The following is a 20,428-nucleotide window of genomic DNA, read 5'->3' as shown; positions in this document are numbered from 1 at the left end:
TTAAATAAGTAAGTGTAAATGTAAGAGTTAACTCTTGGAGCTTATAACAACTAACTTTAAAAAAAATATCTTAGGGTGCAGATTTTTGTGGATCTTGATCCTACAGATAGCTTCAAAATATATTTAGTTGTCTCACTGCTACTGCTCAAAAACTAGATTTCAGACGTGGAGATGCCACATAACTAGGTTTCATATGGGTCATTATTCCAAAGTGATTTCAAAAGTCTATACTGGAAGAAACAAAGTAAGCTGAGGTTAAATTTTCAAATACCATGTGGGATGGGGCAATACTCAAGGAATGCAGCACAACACAAAGAAATATACTGTTAAGAATCTTGTTAACATTTATTTTTTCTTTCCCCTGAGCTACAATGAGATAGATCTGTTACACATCAAAAGCAACAGGTTGGTGATAAGTCCACTAGCATTACTCTGTACAGTTCTACATACCATGTTTATATATATGTTTATTGTAATAAGTAGAGCATCAATTTCATAGCGGTCCTCATGGCAGTTTCTGACAAATCGCCATTAAAGAGCTATAGAGACAACCATGCTAAAAGGTTTCAAAAGCATGACAAAATGTTTTAATGGTGACACTCTCACAATAACCTGACAATTAACCTCCCTCTTTTGTTTTACCCAAAGAATCATCAAAGTCATCATTAAAATCTTTAAAATCCAAAGCTGTGAAAGTGATTTCAGAGGAGGATGGCAGCGGAATAGACAATGCAGTGACAACAGTAGCTACCACGTCGACAACAACGCAGCCTTCGACCACAACCACCCTGCCTTCAACTACAACCACGACCAAGCTGCCTACAACAACAACCACAACAAAGCTACCTACAACCACGACGAAGCTTCCTACTACGACAACGACCACCAAGCTTCCTACCACAACCACCACCACAACACAGCCTACGACAACAACGAAGCAGCCAACAACCACGACCACAACAACACAGCCTACGACAACGAAGCAGACAACAACCACAACAAAGCTTCCTACTACCACAACGGAACTACCTTCTACGACCACAAAGCAACCTGACACAGAGAAAACAACCCCAGGAAATAAAGGTATTACAACAACTCCTTTGTCTGAAGATCATGTTAGCCAAAGCCCATCTCCCCAACCTGATAAGGTGACCACATCCAACAGAATTGCTACCACAAAACCACTAAGCTTGCCATCCAGCACTGCTTCTGGTATCACTGAGGCATTGATAATGTCTACTGTGGCTAGTGATAGCATAAGCAAAGACACGAGCTCTGCTGCTTTGAAAACCACCATTATTCCACCTAAAAGTACAACAACAATATCCAAGAGAGACACCACTACTGTAGCTATGGAAGCAACATCAAGAGCTGGTAGAAACAAAACCAGTGCAGATAGCCACGTTGCAACAACAGTGGAAAATAATGAAGCAACAGATAAAACTAATAGACGAGATATAACTACTGCAAATAAAGAGACTGTAGTAACGAACGAAGACACAATTAGAAATGCAGACACTTCAATAACTGATAAATCCATCGCAACAAACACAGTAACTGAAACAGCCACAGCTAATAAAGATGCAACAACACAAGCCAGGGAAGACACTGCTACTGTAGTTGGAGAGACCGTAACAACAGGAGAAAGCGAGGGAAAGTTGGCAGGCAGTGAGACCACTACAACAATGAATGCCCTGACCGGTGAAGAGACCACTGCTGCAGATAAGAAAACAACATCTGTAGAAAAAACAGAAGCCGAAGCTTCTAGTCAGGAGCTAACTACAGAAGATAAGGAAGATAGTACAGTTGAAACCAAAAACAGTAGGTCTTCTGATAGAAAAAAGATAACCACCCGTCTCACAGATTCAACTACAGCCGATTCACAAGAGACGGATGTAGGTGATAAAGAGACAACTACACTTGTGAAAAAGACGACTATAGAGAATAAGGAAACCGCAACAAACTCTAAAGAGAAATCTGTTACCAAAAAAAAGAGTTCTACTATTATTGAAGAAATAATTACATCTGCTGAAATGACGGCTTCAGAAAACCCCAAGGATTCAAGCACAACTGCTTTTACTGAGAGGATGTCAACTACAGAGTTGGCAACCTTAGATGATGGCTCTGTTTCACCATCGGGTACAAAAGGCACAGACACAAAAGAAATAGGAGTTACATCTCAGACTGTCAGGGAACCTAAGCCAACTCAGAAATCAACTAATGAGCCAGTTAACTCGGTGAGTCCACAAGACCAACAAACAAACTTATTCTCAACAACTCCTGCTACTTTGTTCACAGATACACCTCAGTCTGAGGGAAATTTTAGAAGTGCCAGGACAGAAAGGAGTACTACAGTCACAGAGACAATAACAACACAGACTGAGCCGCCAAGTGACCTAGGCAATCTTGATGATAAAAATGGCAGACCAGAAATTGAGAGTCCAGAAGGAACAACTATCAATTCAGAAACAGCAATTCAGGGAGATCCAACAAGTGGCACACCTACTCCTGATAGTAATGTTCAGGGTGACAAACCAGAAGAGACCACTGCAGTTGCAGATACATCAATAACAAGTGACACAGCAAGTTCTAATGATAAGACTGACAAAGTAGAAAGTGGCGCCAGCATTACTACTACTACTACACAGACTGATCTAGGTGATACAACCAGTCCTGATGGTGTTGATAAAGGTGACAAACCAGAAGGGACTTCTACAGTCAGTGAGACAACAACAACACAGACTGTTCCAGGTGACACAACCAATCCCGATGGTACGCCTGGAGTGCCAGGGACATCAATAACACAGACTACTCCAGGTGATGGAACTAATCCTGATGTGGTTGATAAAAGTGACAAACCAGAAGGGACCACTACAGTCACTGAAACAACAATAATACAGACTGATCCAGGTGACACAACCAATCCTGATGGTGTTCCTGGAGTCCCAGGGACATCAATAACACAGACTACTCCAGGTGACGGAACTAATCCTGATGAGGTTGATAAAAGTAACAAACCAGAAGGGGCCACTACCGTTACTGAAACAACAATAATACAGACTGATCCAGGTGACACAACCAATCCTGATGGTGTTCCTGGAGTCCCAGGGACATCAATAACACAGACTACTCCAGGTGATGGAACTAATCCTGATGAGGTTGATAAAAGTGATAAACCAGAAGGGACCACTACAGTCACTGAAACAACAATAATACAGACTGATCCAGGTGATACAACCAATCCCGATGGTGTTCCTGGGGTCCCAGGGACATCAATAACACAGACTACTCCAGGTGATGGAACTAATCCTGATGAGGTTGATAAAAGTGACAAACCAGAAGGGGCCACTACAGTTACTGAAACAACAATAATACAGACTGATCCAGGTGATACAACCAATCCCGATGGTACGCCTGGAGTCCCAGGGACATCAATAACACAGACTACTCCAGGTGATGGAACTAATCCTGATGAGGTTGATAAAAGTGACAAACCAGAAGGGACCACTACAGTCACTGAGACAACAATAATACAGACTGGTCCAGGTGACACAACCAATCCCGATGGTGTTCCTGGGGTCCCAGGGACATCAATAACACAGACTACTCCAGGTGATGGAACTAATCCTGACAAACCAGAAGGAACTACTCCAGTCACTGTAACAACAACACAGACTAACCCAGGTGACACAACCAAGCCTGACAGTGTAGATAAAAAAGACAAACCAGAAGGGACTACTACAGTTACAGAGACAATAATAGCACAGACAGATCCAGTTAGTGGAACACCCAGCCCTGTTGGTGATGATAAAGATGATAGGCCAGAAGGGACTACTACAGTCACAGAGACAACAATAATACAGACCGATCCAGGTGACACAACCAAGCCTGATGGCATTGATAAAAGTGACAAACCAAAAGAGACTACTACAGTCACAGAGACAACAATAATACAGATGGATCCAGGTGACACAACCAAGCCTGACGGTGTTGATAAAAGTGACAAACCAGAAGAGACTACTACAGTCACAGAGACAACAATAATACAGACTGATCCAGGTGACACAACCAAGCCTGACGGTGTTGATAAAAGTGATAAACCAGAAGGAACTACTACAGTCACAGAGACAACAATAATACAGACGGATCCAGGTGACACAACCAAGCCTGACGGTGTTGATAAAAGTGACAAACCAAAAGAGACTACTACAGTCACAGAGACAACAATAATACAGACTGATCCAGGTGACACAACCAAGCCTGACGGTGTTGATAAAAGTGATAAACCAGAAGGAACTACTACAGTCACAGAGACAACAACAATACAGACTGATCCATCTAGTGGAACACCGAGCCCAGTTGATGATAAAAAAGACAGACCAGAAATTATAACTACAGTCAAAGAGACAATAGTTACAGTGACTACCCCTCAAAGTGGCACACCCAGCCCTGATGGTCAGAATGACAGGCCTGAAGTAACTACAGTAACAGAGACTATAATAACAGAGATTAATCCAATCAGCCCTAGCAATGCTAATGAAAACATTCCTTCAACTAGGAATCCAGAGACCCCAGAAAAAACAACACCAAACCCCAAGCCGCCAAATGATCAGCCGAATCCCAAAGGCGATGAGAATGGTGACAAACCAGATGATACTACAAAAGTAACAGAGACAACAACAATAATTACACAGCCCAAGTCACCCAGTGAAACACCAAGTCCCAATCAAAGTGACAAGCCAGACAAGCCAACTCAAGTCACACAGACAACTACTACCATCAAAACAGAATCCAAACCACTGAGTGATTCCCCTAACCCTGAGGAAAGTGACAAGCCAGATAGCATCACTACAGTTACAAAAACAACTACAACTACCACAACAGAATCAAATCCCAGTTCACCTAACCCCGATGACAATCCTAAAAATGGCAAGTCAGAAGTTATCACTAAAATTACACGGATAGTAACAACTACTACAACTACAACCACCACCCAATCAAATACAACTGACCATCCAGAAACAACCACCCGTGATGTTACAACTAATACAAAAATTGATCTTGTTTCAGATAGCGAACCCACCAAGGAAACGCCAACTAACAAGAATACAAACACTACAGTAACACAGGTGACTACAACTTCCTTGAAAACATCAAAAACCCCTGACACCCCATCTTCGACTGTGGACAAGACTACAACGTACACCTCCACTTTGCCCACCATACTTATACCTACAAAAAGAAAAACTACGACATACTCCACAATCTCTAGCGTAAGGCTTCCCGAGTGGATTACCAACCTAACTGCAGAGTATGTTCGGCCAGAAAAGTTTGTCACACCTCTGTTGTACAAAGGTATGTTTACTACTACTACTTTTATTTTATTTTTACACTTTTAAAATTTTTAAATTTCTTTTAATGCAATTGAGATAAGATAGATAAATAAATAAATAGATGATAGATAGATAGATAGATAGATAAATTGAATTTTAGGGTGGGTTATGTTTAAAAAAAAGGGACACGGGTGGCACTGTGGGTAAAACCTCAGCGCCTAGGACTTGCCGATCGCATGGTCGGCGGTTCGAATCCCCGTGGCGGGGCGAGCTCCCGTCTTTCGGTCCCAGCTCCTGCCCACCTAGCAGTTCGAAAACACCCCTAAGTGCAAGTAGATAAATAGGTACCGCTTACTAGCGGGAAGGTAAACAGCGTTTCTGTGTGCTGCGCTGGCTCGCCAGATGCAGCTTGTCATGCTGGCCACGTGACCCGGAAGTGTCTGCGGACAGCGCTGGCTCCCGGCCTATAGAGTGAGATGAGCGCACAACCCTAGAGTCTGTCAAGACTGGCCCGTACGGGCAGGGGTACCTTTACCTTTTACCTTTATGTTAAAAAAAGAACTGTGTATCAATAACTGTGCTGGTCCCGAGGGTTAACCGTGCGGCGAGGTCCGAGTCCAGTCCGAGGTCGAGGGTGCGGTATGGAGGCTGTCCGTCAAAGCTGAAGTGGGGTCCAAGTCAGGGAGTCGGGTGAGGTCAGGAACACTGGCGAAAGAGCAGGACAGGGTGCAGGCAGGAACAGGCTAGCAACAACATTGCTCCCGCAACCTGGGACTGGGGCTGACTGGCTTTTATCTGCCCTGAGGCACAGGGCGGCCCCGGTCCACAGGTGACTTGCCTCTCCTGGCCTGGAGGCGAGCACTCCTCCTGCGGGAACTTAGTTCCCTCCGCCTCTCTGCCCTGAGCCTCTGTAGCTCCGGAGCAGCTGGAGGGTTACCGGACCCAGAGGCAACCTCACCTTCCCCTGACGGGGCTGAGAGTGGAGCACCTGCAGGCAATGGGTCCTCCACCCCCTCAGGAGCCAGAGCAGACTCAGCTGGTGCCTGCACCTGAGGATCCAGCACAGGTGAGGACCCTTCAGGCTCAGGCCCCAGCCCCGGCTCAGCTGGTTCTGGAGGCGGGGACTCCTGTGCAGGCTGGGATTCCTCAGGTTCAGCCTCCGAGTCCGAATCCCAGGCCATCACAATAACTCTCTCTGGAGTGAAGTTTTGAAGAGCTACATGGGATTCTAGAAAAAGTCAAAGGAGAAATGCTTCCTATGTTTCCCCTCGAGTCTGAACGTGGGCAGTCTTTGCCAATCTGGTGCCCTCCTTATGTTCTGTAATATAACTCCTATCGGCCCCAGCTACCACGTAGTCTGAAATACCTAGAGGGCACCAGGTTGACAACAGATAAGTGATGGTAACATGACAGGCGTATTTATAAAGGTATTTTTCAAATACAGTGTGGTCCCACTTCATTATACAAAGTTTTAGCATTAACATTTGCAATATTTAGTGCAAGAGGCTGGCTAGAATTGACCCCCCCCCCACAGACATACGGGCCACAACATATCTGCATGCATCTACTGGGTGTAAAAATATGAAAATGTTTGGCTGTCTTCATGTCCTCGGGGAGAAATGGCAACCTTTTGGTTAGAACAGGGGTCGGCAATGCGCGGCCCGTGGGCCGGATGCGGTGTCTGGACATGCGCAGAAGTGATTTCCAGCATCACGCTGCACCAGTCTGGCCCACGGAAGATCTCTGTGGGAGTGATCCAGCCTATGGCCGGTAAACCTTGCCGACCCCGGGTTAGAAAGAGAACTCCAAAATAATGCACGAGGTAACTGTTTAGTATTTTTAGATTTCCAGGTGGCAAGCAGGATTGTGGAGTGAGATGCACTGGTTATGCTCTGTGCAACTGTAATGTACTGGAAGAAAGGGCAACTCTTTAGAATGCCCCTGGCAATATGTAGCAGGAGGATCCTTATACTTGCTTTTGACCATTCTTTAATAGTTTTCTTTGTGTTTTGCTTAAAGCTGAAGTCAAGAGTTTTACGGATTCACACTTTACATTGTGGAGAACGTCTTGTAAAAATCAACAAGTGTTAATAATGCCATGTTTGCTCATTCTTGCTGCTAACATAGTCTCTGCGATAAGTTAGTTTTACATTGTCTGCACCGAAGTTCCACAGTCTGATGAGGTGATGAGCCCCAGCACCAACACCATAAAGCACTATTTGCCCCACATGGATAGGAAACTGCAATACAGGTCCAGCGGAATGGGTATGGACTCACAAAACCTTCAAGAACAGAAGTGGCCAAGGCATGCATGCGTTTGTGTTGCCAAAGTGCTGTGAATCTGTCCCCTTCCGGCCATTTGGATGCAGCAAGAACTGCAGACACTATTCATTGGAGTCTGAATCAGGCCACAACTCTATGGATTACAGATACAAATGAGTTTTGGCTTAGCATTGAGTAGCCCACCAAGACCTCCAGCTCACCTGCCTGAGAATACCAGAGGGTCCAGCTTGTTGTGGGTTAGACCTATGATATACCTCAAATAGGTACAGTGGTACCTCTGGTTGTGAACGGGATCCGCTCTGGAGGCCCGTTCGCAACCTGAAAAGAGCGCAACCTGAAGCGCCGTATCTGCACAGGTGTGTACGGCACGATTTGGTGTTTGTGCGCATGTGTGAAGTGCAATTTAGTGTTTTTGCGCATGCGTGAGTGGCGAAACCTGGAAGTAACCCTTTCTGGTACTTGCGGGTCGCCGCGGGACGTAACCTGAAAGAACGTAACGTGAAGCAAACGTAACATGAGGTACGACTGTACTACCCCGCAGGCTTGCCATGCCGGGGAGTGCTATGGCCATTGGCCCCTCCCTGGATGTTTGGATAGTAGCATCTCCCCTATGGATCCCTTTTTAAATTTTATTTTGACAAAGTAATAATCATAAATAAATAAGATTTAAAATGTGCACCCCACCACCAAGACCATTCCATTGTAACTATCCAACCTCCCAAAATTTCAACACCTCTTGCGATGGGGTGACCCCTTTCAGTTTTAACAGCACAAATTCTACAAACACCTTCCATTTCTCCTCAAAATCATTTTTCCTGCATATTCCCCATCTTACCTTAATGGCACATGTTAATTTATCATTAATAGCTATATCCCACACCTCTTTATACCATTCTTCCATTTTATATTCTTCCTAGCTATCATAATTCGTGCAGCTGTCAATAAATTTGTGAGCAAGTCCTTCGTAGCCTGTGAACCTTCCACCCCATTGTAAATTGATAATAATGCTACCTCTGGACTTTTGGTCAGCTTTAACCCGTGATCTGTGGATCCCTTTAATGGGATACCCCACCACCATGGAGGGGGAAGCCCAGACACACAATGCCCTCTCTGCCACTGACTAGGAATATACCCAATGCCATATCCATCAAAGTTATGGCCATTGCTATGAGGAAGGCAAAACCCTCAGACAGGCCCAATTAGCCTGATAGGACAAATCCCTGCCTGCCCCGAATACGGCAACCATAAAAACCATAGCAAGGTCAAGCAAATACATTCAATTGCCAGCAAACCGTAAGACCATGACTGAGGGAGGGAGGGAAAACTGAAGCCAACTGTGGTCCTGAGCGAGGGACACATTGGCTTTTATTCCATCAGAGTGGACCTAGATGAGGACTCCCGAGGAATTGAGCCTGGGACCAACCATACCCTCAGCCACACCTGTGGTTGGCCACAAACATGGGTGGGCACATTTGAATCCTGTGTCAGCCAGGAGAGGTTGGAACGTCTTCCAATCAGGTGGAGGAGACCAGGGGTGTGTTGCAGGAAGGGCGACGGGGTCAGAGGTGGCGGCGGACTGCAAACACTGTGTCACTGAAAGGGTGAGCGGATAAGGCTCATGCAGTGTGCAACGCGCCCAGCTTCTATATATTATAAACCTAAGTGTCCAACCCTCACCTAATCCCATCTGCATGAATACACTGCACTCTTAACAGTACTAAAAAAGGACTTGGAATAACCAACATGCAGTTGTGATGGCGGTGGCAAATCTTGATATAATCAGTGCCTTTATGTTGATTCAGCTCCACCAGAGGGTGTATCCATTCTCTAGCCTTCAGCCAGTTGGCGTGAAAGAACCCTGACAAAAATACACTCAGGTCGTATGTGTACAATTCAGAAATACTTTGCAAGAATGATGTGTTTCCTTAACATTTCCCACTTCCCCCCCAACCCATTGCCATGTTAGAAGAGCAGAGAAAGGTGAAGAAGCCTTGTAGAAGAGCAACAGCCGCAATCATAGACCTGGCAGGTGTAATTTCAACTCCTAGACTGGAATTACACGCTAAGCTGTGTTGTATTTTGCTTTATTTTCTCCAAGGAGCTCAGACGTGGTCTACCTACACCCATGATATTCTTACATTATGTTGGGAGGGGTGGGTAAAGTTAAGCTGACAGAGAGTGACTGGCCCACACTCACCCAGCAAAATTTATGGACAAGCAGGGATTTGAACATAAATCTTATGGGTCCAAATATGACCATCTTCTCAACAACAACTGGTTCTTTTCAGTATGTGGGTATTTCTATGAGTACATTTAGCAATACATTAACACCAGAAAGCAAAAGATGCATGTGACAGGAGGGATCCAGCTTCAAGCCGTTCTGTCTTTGCCAAAACCTGCCTCAGAGGATTGTTGTAAGGGTAAAAATGAGTGGGACTGTACCACCTAACAGCTTCTTTAAGAAAGGGTGGAACAAGACCAATGAATTTGAGCGCTGCCAAAAATTATTCCCATATGAGCCCATGCACCCAGTTTCTCATCTGCAATACAACAATGATCAATCTCATGCATATGAGTGGTATAGAATATTATTACCACCTTCCAGTAGACATATCAGAAGACTAAGCTGTATTTTTTTAAAAAAAAAATATTATTGAATAAAGTGGTATAGAATATTACCACCACCTTCCAGTAGACATATCAGAAGACTAAGCTGTATTTTTTAAAAAAAATAATAAAGTTTTTATTTTATTGAATGTAGTGTATCAAATGGTGCCCTTTGGGTTGATACGAATGTTAAGATCAAAGCTTTTGAAGACCATGTATGGTTGCATCTACACCATGGCTTCCCCCAGTGAATCCTGGGAGCTGTAGTTTGTTAACGGGGCTGGTGACCGTGCTATGTGAAGGGTCAAATAAAATTTCCAAGATTCTTTGGGGGAAGACATGGCTATTAAAGTGCTTTAAATGCATGGTGTCAATGTGAGCAAAGTATCAGAGAAGTATAGCGCTGGAAGGAATCTTTTTGACCATCTGGATCAATCTTTTCCAAACTTGGCCCTCCAGCTGTTTTGGGACTACAATTCCCACCATCCCTGACCACTGGTCATGCTAGCTAGGGATGACGGGAGTTGTAGTCCAAAAAAACAGGTGGAGGCCCAAGTTTGGAAACACTGAACCTTGTCCAACCCCCTGCTCAGTGCGGGAAATTTAGGGCCAGAGCATCTCCAACAGATTCTCTGATTAGTCTTTGCTTTAAGACCTCTAGACTTATCACCCTGATAAGTAATGTGTTTGACTGTCAAACTGTTCTTACTGGCATGTAGTTTCTCCTCATGGCAACTGAAATCTACCTTCCTGTAAACTTTAGCCTCTTAGACCCAGCCCTGCCTTTTGTTCCTTGCTCCTCTCCGCCAGGATAAAAATGCCCAGTTGCTCCAACCTTTTCCTCATAACAGCTTGTTTTCCACGATTGCGTATGGTCTGATTGGAGAGCAAATCACTGGATTCTTGAGAACCTTCTAGAACCGGTCAGTGCAAATATTTTGGAGAGGAGTGCTCAAAGTCAATTAGCAAGGAATACCTTAAATCTGGCATTTATCTTTGTGAGAATTGTGTCCTTGGAACAAGTCTTAGAGTTAGTTTATTGTTATCATAAACTAAAGCGTTTAGGATTAACCTTTTTTAGTAGAGGATCCTTCACGATATAAAACTTGGAATTGTAAAATTAAAATGGCTTATTTTGTACCAGATGTACCTCAAGAGATGAACTTATGTAGCCGGAAGCCGGCAGATGGGATAGTCCCTTTACAAAATGGATCACTGGCTGTATTCAGAGGTGAGTAAGCAGACTGGTGAGCTTAATGTTGTTGTTGTTTTACAAAATATGACAAAAATGCAGAGCATATTGTTATGTACATATCAGTCCCAGTTCAGATGAATGTGCTTTCAACTAAACACATACACACAAATGACTGATGATTCTTGGTGGACAAGTATCCCCAAGCTCACCCACATCAAAAATACGCAGCCTGTCCCCCCCCCCCTTAAAAAGACACAGCCAGTACAATGGTACTTAAAAAGGCATGGAACTGCCAAGGGAGATGTACATCTAATAAGCCTACTTCCATAGAGTCGTCTCTCTCACTGGACTGGGACAATTATGTTTCAATGGCCAAAGAACACTTGCCTTTTGCAGAAAATAGCTACCACCGTCTTCAAGCCACCAAAAACAACATGTACAGGATTCCACAAATTGATGCACCAGGGCACCACTCTTGCCCCTTCTAGCAAGTACCCCTATATTGAGAAGGTTGAGTACTACAGAGAGACTGATTCCTGAGGATTAATCCATTCCCCTTTCTCCACCCCTTCAACCTCTGCTTGATTTTGCAGGCCATTACTACTGGTTGCTGAATGGAACGAGTCCGCCATCACCTTGCCCCCGTAAAATCACAGAGGTGTGGGGTATCCCCTCTCCCATCGACACAGTCTTCTCTAGATGTAACTGTGATGGCAAAACCTTCTTTTTTAAGGTGGGTCACATGAATTCCTCAATGTGCATTTTGACATTTGTAGGCGGCGATTATAACCTGGAGGATCATCAACGTCGCACGAAAACTAAACAAACATAACCTGAATTTTGCAACCATAAAATGTCACACTCTGATTGCTTATATCCTTACTTACCATGCACCGGTTAATTGGCGATTGTTGGTTGTCCAAACTATTCTTTGTACAGATGGATGCGTTTTGCAGAATCTGTGAAGTTTTATTTCTGTGGCGGTTTCGGTCAGATGCAAGAAAGAAGTTGTGCTTTTCTCTGAGGCGCTTAACTTGTGTCTGGGCTGTACAACTTCAGACTGTAGGCAGGACTCACATGATCAAATGTTTCCCTAAACAAAAAGTAAAACAAAATGATTAATTCCACCCTCATAGAAAATTAGCACTACCATATCAGGGTTTGTCCTCTCCTGACCACCATTATTTGAGCACCACGTAACAGCTGTCATTTTCTGGCTTGAAATACTTTCATGACCATTTCTAGAGTTGAGCTAGGATACAATCCAACAATCTTAATGGAGTTAAGCATGCCTAAGGCTGTAATTCAACGCACTGTTACCTAGGAGCAAGCCCAACTAAACATAATGAGACTTCTTTCTGGGGAAATAGGCTCAGGGTTATGTTACCACTGTGTTAGATTGAGGCCACTGGTACAGAAGTTTTTCCAAGTGACCTTTTTAATGATAATTTATCTGGTTCGCACAAAGTTTGCAGGGTGCCTATGCAAGTCTGTTGTTCATTAAGTCTTCATTCTCACTTGTTTGCGGGGAGGTGATATGACATTGTATCAAGCAATAGCTCTCTCAAACTTTCCTTCTTGTACACTGCCGTTTTTAAAATACTGTATACAGTGGTACCTTGGCTCACAACCATAATCCGTTCCAGAGGTCCGTTTGTAAACCAAAACAGGTTGTAACCCAAGGTGCGCTTTCGCCAATGGGGCCTCAAAAAAAGAAAAAAGAAAAAAAGAAGGTCATAATCCAAAAAAAAGGTTGCAAACTGGGACATGCACTTCCGGGTTTGACGTGTTTGTAATCCAAAAAATATGCAAACCAAGACGTATGCAAACCAAGGTACCACTGTATATATTTTGGGAAACGGCTTTGTTGTGCAAGAGTGGTGAATTCACTTTAATTGTGCAGACCGAATTTGTTGGTATGCAGTTGAATCCCACCCATGAAACAGAGAATGTCCGGAAGGACTTTAGGCAGCAGCAAAGATGGGAAGCATATGCTGTATTCACCTTTAAGCACAATAAGGAGTGGGAAAGTTAATGAGCACAAGCAAAGCAGTCAGTCAGCTAAATAAATCTCAATATCTGATTTTTAATCAATTACATTGGCACAAATTTGGAAGAGGTTTTTGTCAAACATGTGGAGGGAAAACCTTAAAACATGTTGCAGAGTTCACAAAATATAGACCAGAGGCAATTATATTCCACCCAGTGGAGCTTTTACAGTGGTGCCTTGCAAGACGAAATTAATTTGTTCCGCGAGTTTTGTCATCTTGCAATTTTTTTCGTCTTGCGAAGCACGGTGTCGGGAAAGTTTTGGAAAAGCTTCAAAAATACCAAAGTCTTTAAAAACCTCAAAAAAGGCTACCACACCGCATTCTATGAGTTGCTCCTCGAAGTCAAGTTGCAACTGTATTAACGGTGTTAAGAAAAAGGAAACAAACTTGCAAGACGTTTCTGTCTTGCGAAGCAAGCCCATAGGGAAAATTGTCTTGCGAAGCAGCTCAAAAAACAAAAAAACCTTTCGTCCAGCGAGTTTTTTGTCTTGCGAGGCATTCGTTTTGCGAGGTACCACTGTACTTGTGCTGAAGGCAAATGAGCATCACAGTCACAAATCCAAATATATTTAGGATTGGCACAGTCCATAAAAAACCCAGTTGCAGCACTTACAGAAACTTACAAACTTATCTTGAGACTAAAACCTTAACACTAAGCATACTATGTACAGAACAGAGATAGAAAGAGAAAGTGAAACCCAGTCTCCTTTTGGCCTATATTTATAGTGAGCATGACCTTAATTGGAAGGAGGTAAGAGAAGCAGTTCAAATCAAATGTACTCAGAAATAACCCAAACCATCATGACCCTTCTGCCTGCTTCTCTCACACAGAGAAGCTTCCAGAAGGGTCCAGGTGGTTTCAGTTGGTTCTCTTATCTCCTTCCAATTAAGGTCATGCTTAAGAAGGTTGAGTTGTTTTTTTCTGGGAGTCAGGGTGTCTTTCTGCTAGTCACAGAAGCATATGGGAATACTGTTTTTCTGCTGATAAATTGTAGGTTTAGCAACAAAAGGCTAGGTTTTATTCTTGTAGAAGGAAGGTGTACATGCAATGTTTTTTATCCTATAAGTGTTATAGGATACTTCCTGCAACTAACAAATGGAGGGAGTGTCAGTTGCATTTCTTATTGCAGAAAGTATTGATCTGATGTATAGAGATTATCCCTATTCTGATTAATTCAAGAGGATTCTACAAGCTTCTGGAAGCTTCTCTGTGTGAGAGAGGCAGGCAGAAGGGTCATGATGGTTTGGGTTATTTTTGAGTACAGTGGTACCTCATTTTACGAACTTAATCTGTTCTGGAAGTCCGTTCTTAAACCAAAACCATTCTTAAACCAAGGCGTGCTTTCCATAATGGGCCTCCTGCCGCCGGTGCCCTTCCACCGTTCAGATTCTGTTCTTAGACTGAGGCAAAGTTCTCAAACCAAGACACTATTTCCAGTTTTGCGGAGTTTGTAAACCAAATTGTTCTTAAACTAGACTGCTCTTAAACTGAGGTACCACTGTACATTTGATTTGAACTGGTTCTCTTACCTCCTTCCAATTAAGGTCATTTTTATTTTTTATGGACTGTGCCAATCCTGAATATATTTGGATTTGTGACCATGATGCTCATTTGCCTTCAGCACAAGTAAAAGCTCTGCTGGATGAAATACGGCCTCTGGTCTATTTTTTGAAAACTCTGCAATGTGTTTTAAGATTTCCCCACACACATGTCAGTTTTGAAGAATAAGATATTTTTCTCTTGTTTTCATTTGGTGCAGATATGTGTCACACAGGGAGTCAGCTTAGAAACGACATCCTCCCCTTACTTTCACATCTCTTATAAAATGGTGCCTAAGCCATGCAGTTATTTTTTTATGAATATGTGTATTAACACACCTGACATTTTTAAAGTGATGCCTGACTAATTGGCAACACTGTTCTAGTCAGTCACCTGTCCAGGTTTTTTGAATTGGCTGATCTATTAAGCATTGCAGCCTTAAGCAAGCTTCATTTATAAACGTAACAGCATTTCAGCCAAAATGACAGGTCGGTTTTTGTGCGCACCATTAATGTCTCTGAAGAAGAGGGGGAAACCACCGCAGAGTTCGGCACCTGGTAAAAACATCTTAAAAATTAATATGGAAACAGCTTGAAGGACGGGAGTAGTTTCCAAGGAACACTAAAACGCTGCGCCACACCTCATATTAAATATTTCCTATTCCTCAGCTGGAATTTTAAATAGCGTTTGAAGCAGAAAGTGACCCCTGAAATGCCAGCAATCTGTGTTCATTATACCACAATATAATAAGGAAGTTTGTGGGAAGGGCAGGACATTCTGCTGAAGGAATCCAAGGAAAAACCTTCCAGGAAGCTGAAAGGAAGTGGGGCACAAAATCTGGCTGCATGCGCTATTCTCGGTGACCCCTCAAAATTTTGCAACTGTTTGGGTGGGTGGGCTGGTTCTGTTTTGTGAGGTGAAGACCCTATTTTCCAGGGACGTCCCAGATTTAGAGACGCCGTCCTGGTTTCTGATTTGATCCTGAAATGTCCCATTTTTACTTAGGATGTCCCCATTTTCATTGGAGAAATGCTGGAGGGTACGGAGTTATCCAAGCCCCCCCCCAAGCCGTCGGAAGGCAACCCTATATAGGGAAGATTTATTTTTTAATGTTTAATGCTTTATTATTTTTTTTATATATGTTGGAAGAAGCCCCGAGTGGGCTGGGGCAACCCAGTAAGATGTGTGGGGTATAAAATAGTAAAGTTATCATGATGGAATGGGGTGCCCCTATTTTTATCGGGGAAATGTTAGAGGGTATGGAAGTGGCACTGGGTTGCTTTTAAGAGCATTACATATCTAACCTTTATTTGTGTAGCTTAAGCAAGAGGGTTTTGCTGTTGTTGTTTAAGCCAAATGCGAGAGCCAGTTTGATGTCGTATTTAGTTTTGGACCCAGTTTCAAAATCCCACTCAGCCCAACCTACCTGGCAGGGTGGCTATGAAGATAAAAGGTGGACAGGAGGAACAATGGATAGTGCTTGGATCAACTTGCAAGGAAATGTTGGGTATAAATTTAAGAACAGATGAATCATATTTTTATATTCTATGAGGTATGCTCACTTACGTCTAAACAATTAACTGTGTTCCAGATCATATTTTCCCACACTGTCTTCTGCTTCTTTCTTATGTTCTCGATATATGTTGCCAGCGGTTTTTTTGCTTTTAAAAAGGACACACCTAAAATTGAAGTATTGCAAATAAGCCAAGCCTGGTAGTAACTTCAGTAGGTCAGATTCTGACGGTCAAATCTTGCCTGTTTTATTGAAAATGACCAGTTTTTTTGGTGTTTTTTTTTAAAGTTAAGCTAATTCTTTCCATCTAACCACATATATGCCAGTGACCATTGGCATGGTCTAGCTAAAGATACATTTGTTCATTTTGAAGCAAAGTGTTGGCACAGGTTTTCACTAATTTTTCTTTTTGGCTAAATCTCAGGAAAATCAACATGACTGCAAATAGACCCTGCCCTAGCATTAGACAGATGGGGGCTTAATTTGCAAATGGGTAATTGGCAAGAGGCTACATTTTATTTACTGAATTTCCCCCAGATAGGATAAATTTGGATTAAACGGGACATGGGGAAATACTAACTGGTATTTCGATGCCAATATGGGGATGCTGCAACAAACAACAACACAAAAAACACGCAAAGATGTGGAGGACACGTCCCCAATAGACACACAGTCCTCCCCAAAACAAAATGGCGGCCACCTCCAGTGATTCAAAAACAGAAAGGTCTATTTTATTTGCTGTTGTGAGGGGAAAAATTGTTTGAAAAAGTCCCTTCTTTTCCAGACACTCTTAAGTCTTGGTTGTTATTCCTTTATGTCTATTGCTGGTGTGTTGCTGTAGATCAGGGGTCAGCAAACTTTTTCAGCAGGGGGCCGGTTGACTGTCCATCAGACCTTGTGGGGGGCCAGACAATTATTTTTTGGGGAGGAATGAACGAATTCCTATGCCCCACAAATAACCCAGAGATGCATTTTAAATAAAAGCACACATTCTACTCATGTAAAAACACGCTGGTTCCCGGACTGTCCGTGGACCGGATTTAGAAGGCGATTGGGCCGGATCCAGCCCCCTGGCCTTAGTTTGCCTACCCATGCTGTAGATTAAAGTGAGAAAATAAAGATAAAACCAATCCAGGAATAATTTTGAATTACTACAGCTAGTGGCCATACATATGCATAGTCCCAACGAAAAATATATACTTAATGCTGGCTGGCTAGTTTTTGTTTGTTTAACTAGCTTTGTGGAATAGAAAATAATAGGATAAGGGAAATACGCAGGAAATACATTAAAAAGAACCACATCACTAAATAATGCCTGCTCAGACCCATGTGATGTTTGAGGCTGAATGTCATCTACAAGCTGATGAAAATTAGGGTTTTTGATGAGATGGTAATAATAATGTTTCTGCCTTTGTACTAAGCTCTCTCTTCCCCAAACAACTTGGGAATAATTCCTATTGAGGAAAAGGTGGTGATAATAAGGATTACCTCTAAAATGGCCCCCTCCCACCACAACAGCAGCAACAACATATGTCCACATTCAAGGCACGTAAGCCCAATGAAATCTACATTTAATGTTTGGCGTAACTTCAGCCATTTTTATTCTCAGGATTCTCAGTACTGGCGCTTCACCAATGATAAAATGGATGCTGGCTATCCCAAGGCAATTGTAAAAGGATTTGGAGGACTGAATGGGAAAATTACAGGTGCTCTCTCTGTGGCTAAACACAAGAACAGGCCAGAAACGGTTTATTTCTTTAAAAAAGGTAAGATTTATATTTAGGGTGCCTGTCAGATACATCGGAAACACCGGATAGAATCCAGTATGCAAGGCCAATGAGAGCCTGGGATATTTTTTTTAAAAAGGTAAAGGACCCCTGACTGTTAGGTCCAGTCGCGGATGACTCTGGGGTTGTGGCGCTCATCTCGCTTTACTGGCCGAGGGAGCTGACGTTTGTCCGCAGACAGTTTTTCCGGGTCATGTGGCCAGCAGGACTAAGCCGCTTCTGGCAAACCAGAGCAGCGCATGGAAACGCTGTTTACCTTCCCGCCGGAGTGGTACCTATTTATCTACTTGCACTGGTGTGCTTTCGAACTGCTAGGTTGGCAGGAGCTGGGAAAGAGCAATGGGAGCTCACTCCGTCGCGGAGATTTGAACCGCCAACCTTTCGATCAGCAAGCCCTAGGCTCAGTGGTTTAGACCACAGCGCCACCTGCATCCCTCGGATATTTAGGCTTGGTTAAAATAATACCAATTTCGAACATTCATCACAAAACTAAATTATTTACCAGATATACAGTACAGTGCATTGTGTGGTCTTGGATTGAGGGCTGGTATTGCAGCTGGCACTAAAAGAAAGATATTTTTTCTCAATTACATCTATATAAATTTACAAGAGAAATAAGAGTTTTGAAAGGGGAGGTGAAAGCATATTGTTTTTAAAATTATGCATGCACATATCACAAAGGTTGCCACCTTGGAAGAAATATTCTGTAGATGGAGACAGTCTTCTAAGATGGAGACTATTACCGGACTTGTAAATGCTTGTATTAAAAGGGTAGCTTTAAAACTATCAGCCGCCTAATTAATAAGGAACACTTTAATTGATCAAAAGCTTTAAAATCTTTTGGTTGGTATACTGCAACGTTATACACACAGTAAACCCATTGAAATTAATGGACCCAAGTTAATTGTGTTTATTTTCAAAGGATCTGCTCTGTGTAGGACTAACGTGATACAACACAATGGATTTTATATATTAAACATTCCTAATCTGTAAAAACTGAAACAAAATGTAAACCTTTTTTTGGCAAAGGGTGTTTAAGGAGATAACAGAAATCACTGGGTTAAAGCTGACCAAAAGTCCAGAAGTAGCATTATTATCAATTTACGATAGGGTGGAAGGTTCACAGGCTATGAAGGACTTACAAATTTATTGACAGCTGCACGAATTATCATAGCTAGGAAGTGGAAGGGGGCAAGCAGAATATAAAATGGCAGAATGGTATAATGAGTGGTGCCCCGCAAGACGAATGCCTCGCAAGACGAAAAACTCGCTAGACGAAAGGGTTTTGCGGTTTTTGAGCTGCTTCGCAAGACGAATTTCCCTATGGGCTTGCTTCGCAAGACGAAAACGTCTCGCAAGTTTGTTTCCTTTTTCTTAACACCGTTAATACAGTTGCGACTTGACTTCGAGGAGCAACTCATAGAACGCGGTGTGGTAGCCCTTTTTGAGGTTTTTGAAGACTCTGGTGATTTTTGAAGCTTTTCCAAAACTTTTCCGACACCGTGCTTCGCAAGACGAAAAATTCGCTAGACGAAAAATCTCGCGGAACGAATTAATTTCGTCTTGCGAGGCACCACTGTATAGCTATTAATGATAAATTAACATGTGCCATTAAGGTAAGATGGGGAATATGCAGGAGCAATGATTTTGAGGAGAAATGGAAGGTGTTTGTAGAATTTGTACTGTTAAAACAGAAAGGGGTCAAACCATCACAAAAGGTGTTGAAATTCTGGGAGGCTGGATAGTTATAATGGTCTCGGGGGTGGGTTGCATGTTTTTATTCTTATTTATGATTATTACTTTTGTCAAAATAAATAATTTTTTTAAAAAAGAATGTACATAAATGTATAAAATATAAAGAAAAGAATGGTGGGGGGGGTCAGAGACAAAAAAAAAAAAAGCCTTAACATCTGATTAACTAAATTGCAATCCTAGTTCAGGAGTTAAAAAAATGAATATACCATATTTTTCCATCTATAAGATGCCCCCATGTATAAGTTGCCCCCTATTTGGGGGGACTCCGATTTAAGATAATGGGGGGGGGGAGATGTATCTGAGTATAAGACGCCCCCAAATTTTTAACATTATTTTTTAAGGAAAAAACATGTCTTATACACGG

General features: G+C 42.7%; 1 protein-coding gene across 4 annotated transcripts in view; it reads left to right on the top strand.

Annotated features, from left to right (window-relative positions):
• The window catches only part of PRG4 (proteoglycan 4), a 40,844-nt gene that overhangs the window by 17,692 nt on the left and 2,724 nt on the right, over nt 1–20,428 (top strand). Inside the window, exons 6-10 of one of the 4 annotated variants that reach the window (XM_082225408.1) lie at nt 649–1,083; nt 5,071–5,355; nt 11,368–11,454; nt 12,012–12,151; nt 18,132–18,288. In XM_082225408.1, the coding sequence (XP_082081534.1) occupies nt 649–1,083; nt 5,071–5,355; nt 11,368–11,454; nt 12,012–12,151; nt 18,132–18,288 (1,104 nt within the window). The other 3 variants (XM_082225406.1, XM_082225407.1, XM_082225405.1) reach the window with 3 other exon arrangements.

This window comes from Podarcis vaucheri (assembly GCF_965113315.1).
Source record: "Podarcis vaucheri genome assembly, chromosome: 6".
NCBI classification, from domain to species: domain Eukaryota; kingdom Metazoa; phylum Chordata; class Lepidosauria; order Squamata; family Lacertidae; genus Podarcis; species Podarcis vaucheri.
The sequence above is the reverse complement of the archived record's forward strand: the minus strand, read 5'-3'. Positions and strand labels throughout refer to the sequence as shown.